Below are 15,836 nucleotides of genomic sequence, written 5' to 3' on the forward strand. Positions count from 1 at the left end.
TTTTGGGGTTTTTCCCCAGAAATATAAATATAAAAACGAAGTAAAACGTTAGAAAGCTTTTACTTGCGTTTTCAACTTATTTTGTGGGGGACAGTGCAGAGAAAGCTTTGTTGTAGAGTTTCTCAGCCAAGTAAGTGAGCCTGTTTTGATTACTTTGCTAAGAATGCCTGTCGAACCAGTACCTGCAATGTTATGCCTCTTCAAAGTCAAATCACAAAGCCCACTGTTGCAGAACTTGCTTGTTTCAATTGTATTTAATACATGCGTGTTCCTTGCTGCTCATTTCACAAAATTGCCTTATTCTGAACGGCTCGAACTAAAATCAAGTTCTCGTTGAAATCCGAGTGAGGGCCTCCTGCCTACACGTTGTGTCTAGCGACTGCAAGAGCCAGCATGAACCACCCGTCTGATGTAAGCTTTGGGTGTTCCCCCATCACTGGGCCGCCCTGAAGTTACATCCTCTCTGCTAATGGCTGGGTTGGTATGCTCCGCACGTGGGCCTTCTAGAACCAGCAGGTGGCATTCCAAAGGCCAGGCTGGTGCGTCAGAAGCAGCTACTGGCACTCACTCCCTCTGAGTAGGCACTGTGGGACTTCTGGGTGACCATGCTAAATTCCAGTGCTCTGATAGGCTGGTGGTTCCACTCGTCACCACCCAAAGTGAGTAATGATGACTCGGAGGTGGCCAGTTATGTATAAAGCTTGGCAGCACATCTTCTGGTGACAGTTTGTCACTGCAATCTACAAATCAGCATCTTTAAGGTTAATAAAGTAGACAGAGAGAGAGTGAACCTTTAAATTGGTGCTCACCAGGAGTGAGAGTATCAAAGCCAACATATCAGTGCCAAGAGTAGGGTCGCTCCTTAATGAGTTGGCCAGAAGCACTGGGAATTGGGTTCTAGTGGTTCAATGATTGTATATTTAGCTTTAAATGAGAATAAAACCCTTGCTTATTTGTTACAATGGCAAAATCATCTTCTTATACTAGGAACTAATGGCCGTATTTTGTTTTCTTCACAGAGTAGACTACCATGGATTGGAAGACCTTCCAAGGATTGCTGAGTGGCGTGAACAAGTATTCCACCGCGTTTGGTCGCATCTGGCTGTCTGTGGTGTTTGTCTTTCGCGTGCTGGTCTACGTGGTGGCAGCCGAGAAGGTCTGGGGAGATGAGCAGAAAGAGTTTGATTGCAACACCCGACAGCCCGGCTGCACCAACGTCTGCTATGACCACTACTTCCCTATCTCGCACATCCGGCTTTGGGCCCTGCAGCTCATCTTTGTCACCTGCCCGTCCCTGCTCGTCATCATGCACGTGGCCTACCGTGATGATCGGGAGAAGAAGAACCAACTCAAGAATGGCGAGAACTGCTCCAAGCTCTACTCCAACACTGGCAAAAAACATGGCGGACTCTGGTGGACCTACCTGCTCAGCTTGTTCTTCAAGACAGGCATTGAGATCACCTTCCTCTATATCCTCCACACGATGTGGGACAGCTTCGACATACCGCGGTTGGTCAAGTGCACCAATGTGGACCCTTGCCCCAACATTGTGGATTGCTACATCGCCAGACCCACCGAAAAGAAGGTGTTCACCTACTTCATGGTCGCCGCCTCCGGCCTATGCATCGTGCTAAGCTTTTGCGAGATAGTCTACTTGATCTTCAAGAGGTGTGCCCGCTGCGCGAGCAAATACAAGAAGTCCAGTAGCCATTCCACCACTTATAGCAAGGCCTCAACGTGCCACTGTCACATGAAGCTTGAAAACTTGGACTCAAAACAAAAGAACAAGGACCAGGACCAGGATTCGCTGCGAGCATCGGCGCCAAACTTGACGTCGATTTAGCCAACAAAGACCTTGCGGATCCTAGAGACTACATTGTACTTCCAAGATGGCAGCCAAAGGCTTCTTGTCTGTGAAGACTGCTTGAGCGGCCAAGATCAGAGACAGCGAGGGGGCGATGATGCATGGACCGTCCAGCCGCCATCTTTCAGCAGTACTGTCCGTTACGTTAAACCTTCACAACCATTTCACTGGATACTGCCTTATTCGCTGGAGAATATGCAGTTTGTGTGTTGGCTGCCATTGCATTCACACAATTGTCATTTTCAAGGAGTGAAAAGCACAGCGCCAGTACACCCCGTTTACATGACTGGCCTTTCACGCACCACCTACCAGAGGTGCCTTTGGATCAGGTCTACATGGAAAGACCATGGACACAGCCCATGGAAGAGTTTTTTTTTATGCATGTCTTTCTTCAAAGTGACCACGCTCTTTGGAATTAACCTAGAAGTCATGATCCTGTTTAGGGGAGGCTGGGTGTGTTTCAAATGCAGGGTTTTTCAAGGCTCTTTCTAGCTATATCCAGCCATGTAGTCTTACAGAAGAGGAGACTATTATAAAGTTGGACACACGTGGTATTCCAAGTAAAGATTTATGCCTGACCCCCACAAGTTCACCTTCCAAAGCAAAGTGGGTGTTCAACGATGAGGGAGGAATTCAGGGTCATTTTCTCCAGAGCTAAAGTCTATGCAATGTTGGTTGGAGGTTGGAATGAAAGGGACCTGGTGCCAGCCGGGCACTCTTCCACATTCTGGTATGACTTGAGCCTGGCAAGCAGGTCTATCCCTACAGTGGCCATTTAGTCCAATGGGTTCATCTGCTGCGAACTAGCACTACGGTATCCAGAATGCATTGGGTGACTCTAGGAAAGCACAGGAACTGAGGGTTGCATCACTAGAGACTTCAAGTACTCGAAGTATATGTCTTCCTGGTATAACACTCCAAATTAGAGTGCCTAGCACTAAAAGAGTGCCTTTTGCCCCTTGAAATGAATCGGCTCTCATCTGAAACTATAACGCCGTGCCCCTTCTCAACCGGTGCCTCGTGGTGACTCTTTGTGCAGTCACTTTAATGGACCAACAGGGCATAGGTTTCCAGTTACGCTCCCCTATCTATGGTGGTACTATTCAGAACCTCGCCTGCCCAAAATCCCAACTCGCTTTCTTGAAGGAGATGCTGGGCGAGGGCTACGGCTGATGGCAGTGATGTTCTTGCCTCTTGACAGAGCTGGGCAGAACCACCGAGATGTGTACCAGTTCAGCAACTGGCTGGCATTACCGCTCCAGAAGCTTGTTGGAAAAATTCAGGATTTCAGCTACAATGACCAAATCCCAAGCCAGTCACTAAGTATATGAGGCAGAGGAGAAAGGGGTTGAGAATTAATTATACTGCTCAAATGATTCACCTTGCGGGGCAGAGGGTAGAAACATTCATTTAGTGGACGAGTAGGACTGGGAGTGTTGGTTGAAGAGCAGTATGCGCCAGAACCTGTAGGGGCGCCTGCAGAGCCGTGCAAATCCCATCATGAGCAGGGATAGCGAGGGGTGATGTGGGTTCTGACCGATGTGCACTGGCGGAGCTGTACATGTGTCATCATGAGCAGGGACAGTAAGGGGTAATGTGGGTTCTGACCGATGTGCACTGGCGGAGCTGTACATGTGTCATCATGAGCAGGGACAGCAAGGGGTAATGTGGGTTCTGACCGATGTGCACTGGCGGAGCTGTGCATGTGTCATGAGCAGGGATAGCGAGGGGTATGTGGGTTCAGACTGATGTGCACTGGCGGAGCTGTACGTGTGTCTTGAGCACGGATAGCGAGGGGTAATATGCGTTCAGACTGATGTGCACTGGTGGAGCTGTGCAAGTCACATAATGAGCAGGGATAGCGAGGGGTGATGTGGGTTCAGACTGGTGTGCACTGGCTGAGCTGTTCATGTGTCATGAGCAGGGATAGTAACGGCGATGTGGGTTCAGACTGATGTGCACTGGCTAAGCTGTACATGTGTCATGAGCGGGGATAGCGAGGAGTGATGTGGGTTCAGACTGATGTGCACTGGCGGAGCTGTGCAAGTCACATAATGAGCGGAACGAGTGAGCGGAGATGTGGGTTCGGACTGATGTGCACTGGCTGAGCTGTGCATGTGTCATCATGAGCAGGCATAGAGAGGGGTGATGTGGGTTCAGACTGATGTGCACTAGCAGAGCTGTACGTGTCATCATGAGCAGGCAGACTGATGTGCACTAGCAGAGCTGTACGTGTCATCATGAGCAGGCATAGCGAGGGGTGATGTGGGTTCAGACTGATGTGCACTAGCAGAGCTGTACGTGTCATCATGAGCAGGCATAGCGAGGGGTGATGTGTACGTGTCATCATGAGCAGGCATAGCGAGGGGTGATGTGGGTTCAGACTGATGTGCACTAGCAGAGCTGTACGTGTCATCATGAGCAGGCAGACTGATGTGCACTAGCAGAGCTGTACGTGTCATCATGAGCAGGCATAGCGAGGGGTGATGTGGGTTCAGACTGATGTGCACTAGCAGAGCTGTACGTGTCATCATGAGCAGGCATAGCGAGGGGTGATGTGTACGTGTCATCATGAGCAGGCATAGCGAGGGTTGATGTGGGTTCAGACTGATGTGCACTGGCTGAGCTGTTCATGTGTCATGAGCAGGGATAGTAAGGGCGATGTGGGTTCAGACTGATGTGCCCTGGCTGAGCTGTACGTGTCATGAGCAGGGATAGCGAGGGGTGATGTGGGTTCAGACTGATGGGCACTGGCGCAGCTGTGCAAGTCACATTATGAGCAAGAATCGGAAGGGTTCAGATTGATGTTCACTGGAGGAGCAGTGCCAGTTGCTAGTGGGCTCCCCAACAGCTTTGAAATGTCGTGACATTTTAAAGGATATTTGCAAGAATGTGTATTAATTTGCCAAGCGCTTGAATGCATGCAAATCGCCCCCACGGGTTTATGAATTTGCCGAATTGCATACAGACTCACGGGGCAATGCGAAATGTTAGATGGGAGTGGATGGGCAGAGCTGTGTGTATACTCAGGGCTATGTACCACACACGAGGCATTGATTGCATGGATTGAAAGCTTAGCATTTCCCTGAATGTAAAGAGATGTATACAAACCCAGGTGTAAAGAGTAGGCTGTCAGTTTGTGTGGATTTGTAGAGTTTGCCATCGCTTGTGGTTTATACGAAATTACTGGTCCACGGTCCAATACAAGGATGTTCCCTAAATCTTTGGATAAATTAAAAGAGTATTGAGAGGCCAAGGGCAGGCTAACAAGAAAGCACTGGCCAGTACTCTAACGCCCTCAAACTTTAACCCGCCAAAGACACACACATCACTGTACTTTATCCTGCAGAAGACCTCTGTGCAAAGAGCGTGATCATGGCCGGCACTGGTGTCGAAACCATTCCGAAGGACTCAGAAGCTTTAAACTGCACAAAGCCTGGATTCAGTGAATTTCTCACGCAAGCTTCTCTCTTCTCACTGACTTTGCCAGTTAAGGGAGGCAGGAAACATGTTCACATTCTTGCAAGTGGCCTAGTCAATGTGGGCCTGGGCTAATGGAAAGAAAAGTGCACGGGTGAATGTATTTCATGCATATTTACTTCATGACATATTAAGACTGATTGAAATGAACCAATGTCTAACTGAGCAAGGGATGCACGTTGATAAGCAGTGTTCTGATTAGGATCACACTGTGCCATGTGGCCGAAAAGGCACTTTTCGTACTTTCTGTAAAACTCAATGGCAAGCAAAGGACCATGGTGCTATTAGCACCATGGTCCATGCCGCTATGGGTGCAATTCCGCCATGGTGGATGGCGGACTTACCGCCCCATTCCGAGGTTGGCGGGGTGGTAAGTCCCCAATCCCCATTTTACCCTTCCCCATTCCCATTCTTGCCCCATAGGGCATAATGGGAGTGGGGAATGCGTTAATTACGCCACCGTAACTTACGGTGGCGTAATTAGCACCATGGTCCCTTAGCGCCATGGATTTTAACGCCTGCAAAAAGCAGGCGTTAAAATCACCATGGCGCTAAGGGACCTCGTAATCAGGCGGTAAGGGTCGGCGCTGTTTACGCTGCCGTAAACCCCTTACCGCCTGGGTCGTAATGAGGGCCACTGCCTTATATAAGTTTGCACCCACCACATATGCTGCACCCTCAGTGGCATGACACACGCATACGAGGGGCCTAGCTTCCTACCCAGAAATGACAAAAAGGTTGCTATGCAAGACTTATGTACATTATTAAGTTGTATTTATATATAAATGTCTATGTATGTGTTTTATTGGAGACTTTTGTTCTTGGCTCGTCATTTCTCTATACAATACCGTGTATTTACCATGTTGGCTCTGTTTGAACAAATAGCGACCTGCCAGTGCAATGCTCGACTGAAGGGTAACGCATGCGCAGTCTTCTTTTATACTAATAAATTCGGACATTTTGTACTTTACTTGTACCAGTTGTGTTTATGAAGTCACTTAGCAGTGCTGAACAGATATACCGAAAGAACCTGGGCCTGTTTATTGGAAGATTGTAATTGTATGCGTTTGGTAGTTAGAGAATGCAGTACAGCCAGCAGAGGCCGCCACTGAGCAGGATGCTTTTGCAAGTTACAATGATTGGACAGTTTATAGCAAACTGGTGGCAGGTGAATGAATAAACTGTGATCATTGACTAGGGAGCACACAAATATGAAGCACAATTTGAGCCAATGTTTACACAGGGGCAGTCTGCATAAATATATACATGAGTGAGATTTCCAGGAAGAGCAGGTTGAGCGGCCAGGCCGGACTGGTCTAAAGAGACCCCTCTGAAGATTTCCAGGTAGGCCTCTGCACCACGGCAGGGGGCGGACTGGCCTAAAAGGAACTCTGTAGATTTCCTGCTAGGCCTCTGCACCCTGGGCAGAGGGCGGACTGGCCTAAAGGGAACTCTGGAGATTTCCTGGTAGGCCTCTGCACCCTGGGCAGGGGGCGGGCGGGCCTAAAGCGAACTCTGGGGATGTCCCGGTAGGCCTCTACACCCTGGGCAGGGGGCAGGCTGGCCTAAAAGGAACTCTGTAGATTTCCTGCTAGGCCTCTGCACCCTGGGCAGGGGGCGGACTGGCCAAAGGGGACTCTGGAGATTTCCCGGTAGGCCTCTGCAACCTGGGCAGGTGGCAGGCTGGCCTAAAGGGGACTCTGGAGATTTCCAGCTAGGCCTCTGCACCCTGGGCAGGTTTCTGGAGATTTCCTGATAGACCTCTGCACCCTGGGCCAGGGGGTGGACTGGCCTAAAGGGGACTCTGGAGATTTCCCGGTAGGCCTCTGCACCTTGGGCAGGGGGCGGACTGGCCTAAAGGGAACTCACAAGATTTCCTGCTAGGCCTCTGCACCCTGGGCAGGGGGCAGACTGGCCTAAAGGGGACTCTGGAGATGTCCCTGTAGGCCCCGGCACCCTGGGCAGGGGGTAGACTGGCCTAAAGAGGACTCTGGAGATTTCCCGGTAGGTCTCTGCACCCTGGGCCTCTTGTGTGGTAACCTATTTATTTGTCACATTTTCTCAGAGAAAAAGGGTTGGGTTTGCTGAAAATGTATAATATGGGGCCACTCTGAAAATTCTTTACAGGGCCCTTTTGGTTCTGAGTCTCCTCCTGCTGAGCCATCAGATGAGGAGGGCTTCGGGGGGGGGGGGGGAGGGAGGGGAAGGGCACATCTTCTGTGGTTAGAAAGTAAATCTTGAGCAGGGTCAGACTGGTGCATAAAATTGTCTCGGGTACCAATGAAAAAGTGTCCCATAGTTGCAAATGGCAGTTCACTCCTGTTGTGACAGACTGTTTGAGTAGTACCCAAGGGGGAGGTATTTGAGAAATTGTGATAAAAATTGTGGATTTTAAAGAATTTTTATTCAGTAAAATTGGTCAAAACTACTAGCCGCGTGGTGAAGTAACATATCAAACTTGCCCAAAACTGTGGCCCACTTTGACCGAAAAATCTGCCCCACACTAGCATTTTGTGTTTTGGGTTTGGGCATAGCCCTAGAGGACAGTCCGAGCCAGAACTTGAGTCGGGTCTTCAACAGTTCCACTGATTGTAGTGCTTTGAAGGCAGGGTGGCGCATTTCAGTATGAGGGGATCTAGTAGTGTGGAGCAGGAGGCGTGTTTGGCAGATGTGTTGCTGAGGGACGGGGTTCGCAGAGTTCTAGAGGGGGCAGCAGAGAGAAATACCATATGTGAGCTGGTGCGGGCCGGCTGCAAAGCCTTGAATAGTGTTTAAAGATGAGGAGTAAGAATTTGAAGGAGGGTGTGATTTTACCTGGGGAGTCATCAGCGTGGTGGCGGTATGTTGTGGTCGAACATGATTTTGGGAAGTTTTGGAGGGAGTGGCCTAGGAGAAGGCAGCAACAGTAGTCCAGTTTGCTGAGCACCAGCGTAGAGATTAGATTTTTAGTAGTGAGTGTTTGGCGGGTAGATCTTCTTGCTGCTTAGTAGACTGAGTTTAAGTTTTCCGTCAAAGGTAACCCAGAGATTGCCAGCCAGGGGGAGGGGGGTCTCAGAAGGGCAGGGGGAAAGCAGACAGAGAGTGGGAGAGTTTGGTTGTCATTGGAGAATGGCGACGTCCATCTTGGAGAAATGTTGCCTAATTCCTGGTAAAGGCCTCCAGCGACAGATGGTGGAGAGGCAGCGGGCGATGGATTCCAAGATGTCTGAGGTGATGGAGGGAAAGGAGAAATCCTGCGTGGTGTAGAGGGTAAAGAGGGGTGGTCCCATCACTGATATTTAAGGCACACCCACAGGAAAGCATGAGTGGGTAAAGGCTTCAGAGTTCCAGGAGATGCAGAAAGATTCACAGATGGAGAAAGCTACCAATTCTCGTACAGCATCATTGAAGCCAAGAGAGGACATTGTTTGGAGGAGAGGTGATCTACAGTATCAAAGGCAGCAGAAAGATCGAGTAGATCTAGTAGAATAAGGGCAGTGGGGAGTGGTGAACAGGGGTCTGGATCTTGGAGACATCTGAGAGCATTGCCATTGGTGTGTTTACCCAGACACCAGATTGGACGGGTTGCATAGTGTCTCGGCTCTTTAAAGCTCTCTTGTGGATTAGTAGTAGGGGGCTGAAGGTTATGTAGGTTGACCAGAGAATGGTCAAAGAGGGTGCAGCTCAGCTGTAGCAAGGGGTAGACTGCTCATACCGGAGAGAGCGAGGGAGGCCACCATGATGGCAGGAACATCATCCAGGGAAGAGGGTGAGATCAGCTGTAGCAAGGGGTAGACTGCTCATACCGGAGAGAGCGAGGGAGGCCACCATGATGGCAGGAACATAATCCAGGGAAGAGGGTGAGATCAGCTGTACATGGGATAGACTGCTCATACCAGAGAGAGCGAGGGAGGCCACCATGATGGCAGGAACATCATCCAGGGAAGAGGGTGAGATCAGCTGTAGCAACGGGTAGACTGCTCATACCAGAGAGAGCGATGGAGGCCACCATGATGGCAGGAACATCATCCAGGGAAGAGGGTGAGATCAGCTGCACAAGGGGTAGACTATGAGAGCGAAGGAGACCACCATGATGGCAGGAACATAATCCAGGGAAGAGGGTGAGATCAGCTGCATAAGGGGTAGCCTATGAGAGCGAAGGAGGCCACCATGATGGCAGGAACATAATCCAGGGAAGAGTGTGAGATCAGCTGTAGCAAGGGGTAGACTGCTCATACCGGAGATAGCGAGGGAGGCCACCATGATGGCAGGAACATCATCCAGGGAAGAGGGTGAGATCAGCTGTAGCACGGGGTAGACTGCTCATACCGGAGAGAGCGAGGGCGGCCACCATGATGGCAGGAACATAATCCAGGGAAGAGAGTGAGATCAGCTGTAGCACGGGGTAGACTGCTCATACCGGAGAGAGCGAGGGAGGCCACCATGATGGCAGGAACATCATCCAGGGAAGAGGGTGAGATCAGCTGTACAAGGGGTAGACTGCTCATACCGGAGAGAGCGAGGGAGGCCACCATGATGGCAGGAACATCATCCAGGGAAGAGGGTGAGATCAGCTGTAGCACGGGGTAGACTGCTCATACCCGAGAGAGCGAGGGAGGCCACCATGATGGCAGTAACATCATCCAGGGAAGAGGGTGAGATCAGCTGTAGCACGGGGTAGACTGCTCATACCGGAGAGAGCGAGGGAGGCCACCATGATGGCAGGAACATCATCCAGGGAAGAGGGTGAGATCAGCTGCACAAGGGGTAGACTATGAGAGCGAAGGAGACCACCATGATGGCAGGAACATAATCCAGGGAAGAGGGTGAGATCAGCTGCACAAGGGGTAGACTGCTCATACCGGAGAGAGCGAGGGAGGCCACCATGATGGCAGGAACATCATCCAGGGAAGAGGGTGAGACCAGCTGTACATGGGGTAGACTATGAGAGCGAAGGAGGCCACCATGATTGCAGGAACATAATCCAGGGAAGAGGGTGAGATCAGCTGTAGCACGGGGTAGACTGCTCATACCGGAGAGAGCGAGGGAGGCCACCATGATGGCAGGAACATCATCCAGGGAAGAGGGTGAGATCAGCTGTAGCACGGGGTAGACTGCTCATACCGGAGAGAGCGAGGGAGGCCACCATGATGGCAGGAACATCATCCAGGGAAGAGGGTGAGATCAGCTGTAGCACGGGGTAGACTGCTCATACCAGAGAGAGCGAGGGAGGCCACCATGATGGCAGGAACATCATCCAGGGAAGAGGGTGAGATCAGCTGTACATGGGATAGACTGCTCATACCGGAGAGAGCGAGGGAGGCCACCATGATGGCAGGAACATCATCCAGGGAAGAGGGTGAGATCAGCTGTACATGGGATAGACTGCTCATACCGGAGAGAGCGAGGAAGGCCACCATGATGGCAGGAACATCATCTAGGGAAGAGGGTGAGATCAGCTGTAGCACAGGGTAGACTGCTCATACCGGAGAGAGCGAGGGAGGCCACCATGATGGCAGGAACATCATCTAGGGAAGAGGGTGAGATCAGCTGTAGCACGGGGTAGACTGCTCATACCGGAGAGAGCGAGGGAGGCCACCATGATGGCAGGAACATCATCTAGGGAAGAGGGTGAGATCAGCTGTAGCACGGGGTAGACTGCTCATACCGGAGAGAGCGAGGGAGGCCACCATGATGGCAGGAACATCATCCAGGGAAGAGGGTGAGATCAGCTGTAGCACGGGGTAGACTGCTCATACCGCAGAGAGCGAGGGAGGCCACCATGATGGCAGGAACATCATCCAGGGAAGAGGGTGAGATCAGCTGTAGCACGGGGTAGACTGCTCATACCGGAGAGAGCGAGGGAGGCCACCATGATGGCAGGAACATCATCCAGGAAAGAGGGTGAGATCAGCTGTAGCACGGGGTAGACTGCTCATACCAGAGAGAGCGAGGGAGGCCACCATGATGGCAGGAACATAATCCAGGGAAGAGGGTGAGATCAGCTGTAGCACGGGGTAGACTGCTCATACCGGAGAGAGCGAGGGAGGCCACCATGATGGCAGGAACATCATCCAGGGAAGAGGGTGAGATCAGCTGTACAAGGGGTAGACTGCTCATACCGGAGAGAGCGAGGGAGGCCACCATGATGGCAGGAACATCATCCAGGGAAGAGGGTGAGATCAGCTGTACATGGGATAGACTGCTCATACCGGAGAGAGCGAGGGAGGCCACCATGATGGCAGGAACATCATCCAGGGAAGAGGGTGAGATCAGCTGTACATGGGGTAGACTGCTCATACCGGAGAGAGCGAGGGAGGCCACCATGATGGCAGGAACATCATCCAGGGAAGAGGGTGAGATCAGCTGTACATGGGATAGACTGCTCATACCGGAGAGAGCGAGGGAGGCCACCATGATGGCAGGAACATCATCCAGGGAAGAGGGTGAGATCAGCTGTACATGGGATAGACTGCTCATACCGGAGAGAGCGAGGGAGGCCACCATGATGGCAGGAACATCATCCAGGGAAGAGGGTGAGAGATCAGAGAAGGAGATAATATGGGTTTCAGGTGAGTTGCAGAAGGGAAGGGTGCTGAGATGGAGGAAGCAAGATGTTGGGAAGAGATGGGTTTGGAGGAGGATGTTTTTAAGTCCGGGGGAGAAGATAAAATTATTGTGTATCCTTGCTGATCATCAGACCAACACCGGCACCTTTTTTTGTCCAGGTGACTTTAAGAGGTAGCAAAGTTGTCTTGGAGGGTAGCGAATGTGACAGTGTCAAGAGGGGAGATTCATGTTTCAGTGATGGTCATCGGAGAGAGGATGGGGGGGGGAAACATTAAATGTTGTTACATAGAGACAGGACATGACTGAGACAACAGTGGGGTCAGCGGACGAGTGAAGGTTAGAGGGGGCTGGAAGGGGGAGTCAATAGGGGAAACAGTCGAGAAAGATTCAGTTGGGGAGAGGGTGGTGCAATCAGTGTGTCACCATGTGTAGGGAGGGTAAGGGTGTGGCCATGGGTGGAGGGGAGATGAGGAATTGTGTCAAGGGTAGGCAGAGGACCCTGGAGAGAGTGGGCTGTTAGGAGGAGGAGAAGGATAGGCAGAAGGATGGTAAGTAGAAGAGTCCATAGGGAGCGAATTGAGTGGTGGCGAGAGCCTGGGGGAGCATAGGGGTGGTAGTTTCTTGCTCGGGTAGATGAGGTACAGCAATAGGAGGGGCTGTGGCCCTTGGTGGCCCAAACCAAGCCAAACATAAATTGCCCTTAGCCTATGCGTCTCCTCCATCTTTCGACCCAGGGTGCGCAGACGGGTGGGGGATGGGTAAATATGGAGGTCGAGTGGATGAGGTCGTCAATACTAGGTATGCAGTGTTCAGTAAGTTACCTGTGAAACTTAGAGGTGGACATAAACTATGACTAAGCACCCAAAACAATAAGCTGCCACAGCAGAGGCATGGGAAAAAAACTCCTAAAAGAGGATTGACTCACCCCGGGTAACGCGGGCCAATCTGAAGGCTTACTCGGAGGGTGATGTGAGTGTGAGTGGAGAAGGGGCAATCGTTAATAAAAACCACAGGGAAAAGCAGAACGAATTTAATAGCCAAGTTCACAAAATAAGGAAAATAAATATCCGTTAATTGCTCCAAAAAATTATCCAAAAATGATGTAAGAAAAATTGAGGAAAATAGGATTAAGTGTTTGCTTGAGATTAAAGATGCCCCAGATCGTTTCTCTATGAAACACTAACTGAAGAAAGCAAGGGGAGATGTTGCCCGAGAAAGAGTCCCTACTCCAGGGACATCACGGGGCGTTGTGTCGTGTTTCCGCAAACCTGCTGCTTCAGCAGGAGGCTAATATGCTACACACTTTACCTTCAACGTTCACTACAGTTCTTGAGGGATAACATTTCATTGAAATGGGGCGAGGGCGAACACAAAATACTTAAGGGTTCAAGAGGTTAAAGGGCAGATAATGAGGTAAACACTTTTGTGTGTTGGTCTAGTGGTCAACTTTACGTGAGCGTCATGACTGTGTCATGACGCTCTTCTAATAAAAGGGGCTCTGCTGGCACGCGCACTGCAGTGCAGCAGAGCCCCAGGAAGCAGCAATTCATGTGTGTGTATTTGTGGGGGGAGGGCCTTGCCATGAGTCCGTGGCCTAGGCAGCCGAGTGGCCTGGGTGCCCCCATGCCACGGCGGCCCCCGTTGCGGGATGCCCCCAGCTGTGGCTACTGTGAGGCGGTGATCGGGCCCACGCAGGGTGATCCCTGCCTGCATACGCTGCGTGCTCGCAGCGCCCTGATCCAGGGTCGGGTGGGCCCCGACCCCTTTTGTGGCCCGCCCGGTGGTCCGAGGCGGGCTCACCACAAACACTCTTTTACTCACACCTTCAGTGAACACCAGGAAATGAATCCTTTCAGGTGCTGGCTACAGAGTCTTCAGAATAAAGGAGTTTCTCTGGGATCAAAGAAATCTTTGGCTACAGGGAGTTACGGCAGGAGGCTGTCTCCTTCAGGGCTGGAACAAAAGAACGTGGCGAACTAAGGAAGCTGACAGGCTGGGCAGCATAGGACACCCGATATCCTGCCGGGACCCTGAGTCAGTCAGGAAGCTGACAGGCTGGGCAGCATAAGACACCAGATACCCTGCCGGGACCCTGAGTCAGTCAGGAAGCTGACAGGCCAGGCAGCAAAGGACACCAGATACCCTGCCGGGACCCTGAGTCCCTCAGGACACTTGGGGGCCAGGCAGCATAGGACACCAGATACTCTGCTAGGACCCTACGTCAGTCAAGAAGCTGGGGCATCGGGCAGCATAGGACAAAGATAACCTGCGGCGACCCAGAATCAGTCAGGATGCTGGCGGGCCGGGCTGTATAGGAAACCAGATACTCTGTCGGAACCCTGAGAAAGTCAGGACACTGGTGGGCCGGGCAGCATAGGCCATCAGAAACCCTCGCGGGACCCTGAGTCAGTCAGGAAGCTGGTGGGCCGGACAGCATAGGACACCAGATACTCTGCCGGGACCCCGAGTAAGTCAAGAAGCTGGCGAACTGGGCATCATAGGACAACAGATACCCTGCTGGGTCCCTGAGTTAGTCAGGAAACTGGCGGGCTGGAAGCATAGGACACCAGATACCCTGCCAGGACTCAGAATCAGTCAGGAATCTGAGAGGCCAGGCAGCATAGGACATCAGATACCCTACTGGGATCCTGAGTCAGTCAGGAAGCTGGCCAGCCAGGTAGCACATAACACCCAATACCCTGCTGGAACCCTGAGTCAGTCAGGAGGCTGGCAGGCTAGGCAGCATAGGGTACCAGATACCCTTGCTGGGACCCCGAGTCAGTATGAAAGCTAGTGGCCCAGCACCATAGGACACCAGATACCCTGCTAGGATCCTGAGTCAGTCAGGAAGAAGGCAGGCCAGACAGCATAGGACACCAGATACCCTGCTGGGACCCTGAGTCAGTTAGGAAGCTGGCAGGCTGGGAAGCATTACACACTGTGTTAGGGAGAATTCTCCAGAATGGCTAATTTCCCTTACCTGTGAGTCCCTCAGCAGCTTTGCTGGATTTCTAGGATTTAAACTTTTTACCTGGTAAGAGTGTGAGCCTTTTTTCCCACTCTTACATGTGGTTTTGGCTATGTGTTGTACATTTTGTGCTCATGCACTATAGAGTCTCACCTACTCCATAGCCATCATCCTTTTACTGTGTGTCACACAGCACCTTTAGTGCAGTGATGCAGGGTTGTTTTTTTAGGCTTCCCACTCAAAACTCAATTTTCTGGGACTGACTACTGTCTCCCAGAACATGTAAAGTTGTCATTGACTTTACTAGTCTTTTTAAATGTACAGACCCAGTATAAACTATCTTCCATAGAGTACTGGAAGGGTTAATAGTTATCCCTTTTTGCCTGTTTCTCATGGAACATTATTTTGTTCCCCTTTATCTAAGATTTGGCTGGAGGCAGGGGTATCTACCATTTTTATTTTACCGCGAGCTATGAAAATAGCCTCGGTACTGTTAGAGGCTACAGTGGTAGCCTTGAACTTTAATCCGCTGGACCCCTTTTAATTTTATTTGGTTCCAGTTGGGTTTATTCGCCCTTTCTTTTTGTAAAGGTCTTTCTCGTGTTTTACTCTGCGTGCCAAACAAGGTTTGGTTCCTTTGTTTGCCGTCCTTTGGCGGGCTTCTGCACAGAAGCCCTCATTAGGCACCTGAGTGTCTGGGTGGACAGGATGTGAGGGAGGGGTTTGAGGCCCCCTGCACAAGGTCTCCTTGGAGACACAAGTTGCACTGTAGTTTGATTGGCTAGGTGGCTGTCCTGCCGGGACAGCCACCCTGCTGTGTGATTGACAGCCAGGCTGTGTGAATGGGGGAAAACTGCTTAAAAGCAGGTCTATGGGACTTGGAAGGCAGACTCGCCACTGGAACAAGAGAACCAACAAGGAGCTGAAGGAAGACGACTGCTGCAACTACTGGACATCCCAGTGAAGCCCTGCTGC

General features: G+C 51.2%; 1 protein-coding gene across 1 annotated transcript in view; it reads left to right on the forward strand.

Annotated features, from left to right (window-relative positions):
• Positions 1 to 6,314, forward strand: part of GJB3 (gap junction protein beta 3) — a 39,374-nt gene extending 33,060 nt beyond the window's left edge. The window contains exons 2-3 of the mRNA XM_069622563.1: positions 1,020 to 4,404; positions 4,577 to 6,314. Of these exons, the coding sequence (XP_069478664.1) occupies positions 1,031 to 1,843 (813 nt within the window). The 5' untranslated portion in view covers positions 1,020 to 1,030 and the 3' untranslated portion in view covers positions 1,844 to 4,404; positions 4,577 to 6,314. The remainder of the gene's footprint in view (positions 1 to 1,019; positions 4,405 to 4,576) is intronic.
• Positions 6,315 to 15,836: the final 9,522 nt, after the last annotated feature.

This window comes from Ambystoma mexicanum, chromosome 11, assembly GCF_040938575.1.
Source record: "Ambystoma mexicanum isolate Mex_15411 chromosome 11, UKY_AmexF1_1, whole genome shotgun sequence".
NCBI lineage: Eukaryota > Metazoa > Chordata > Amphibia > Caudata > Ambystomatidae > Ambystoma > Ambystoma mexicanum.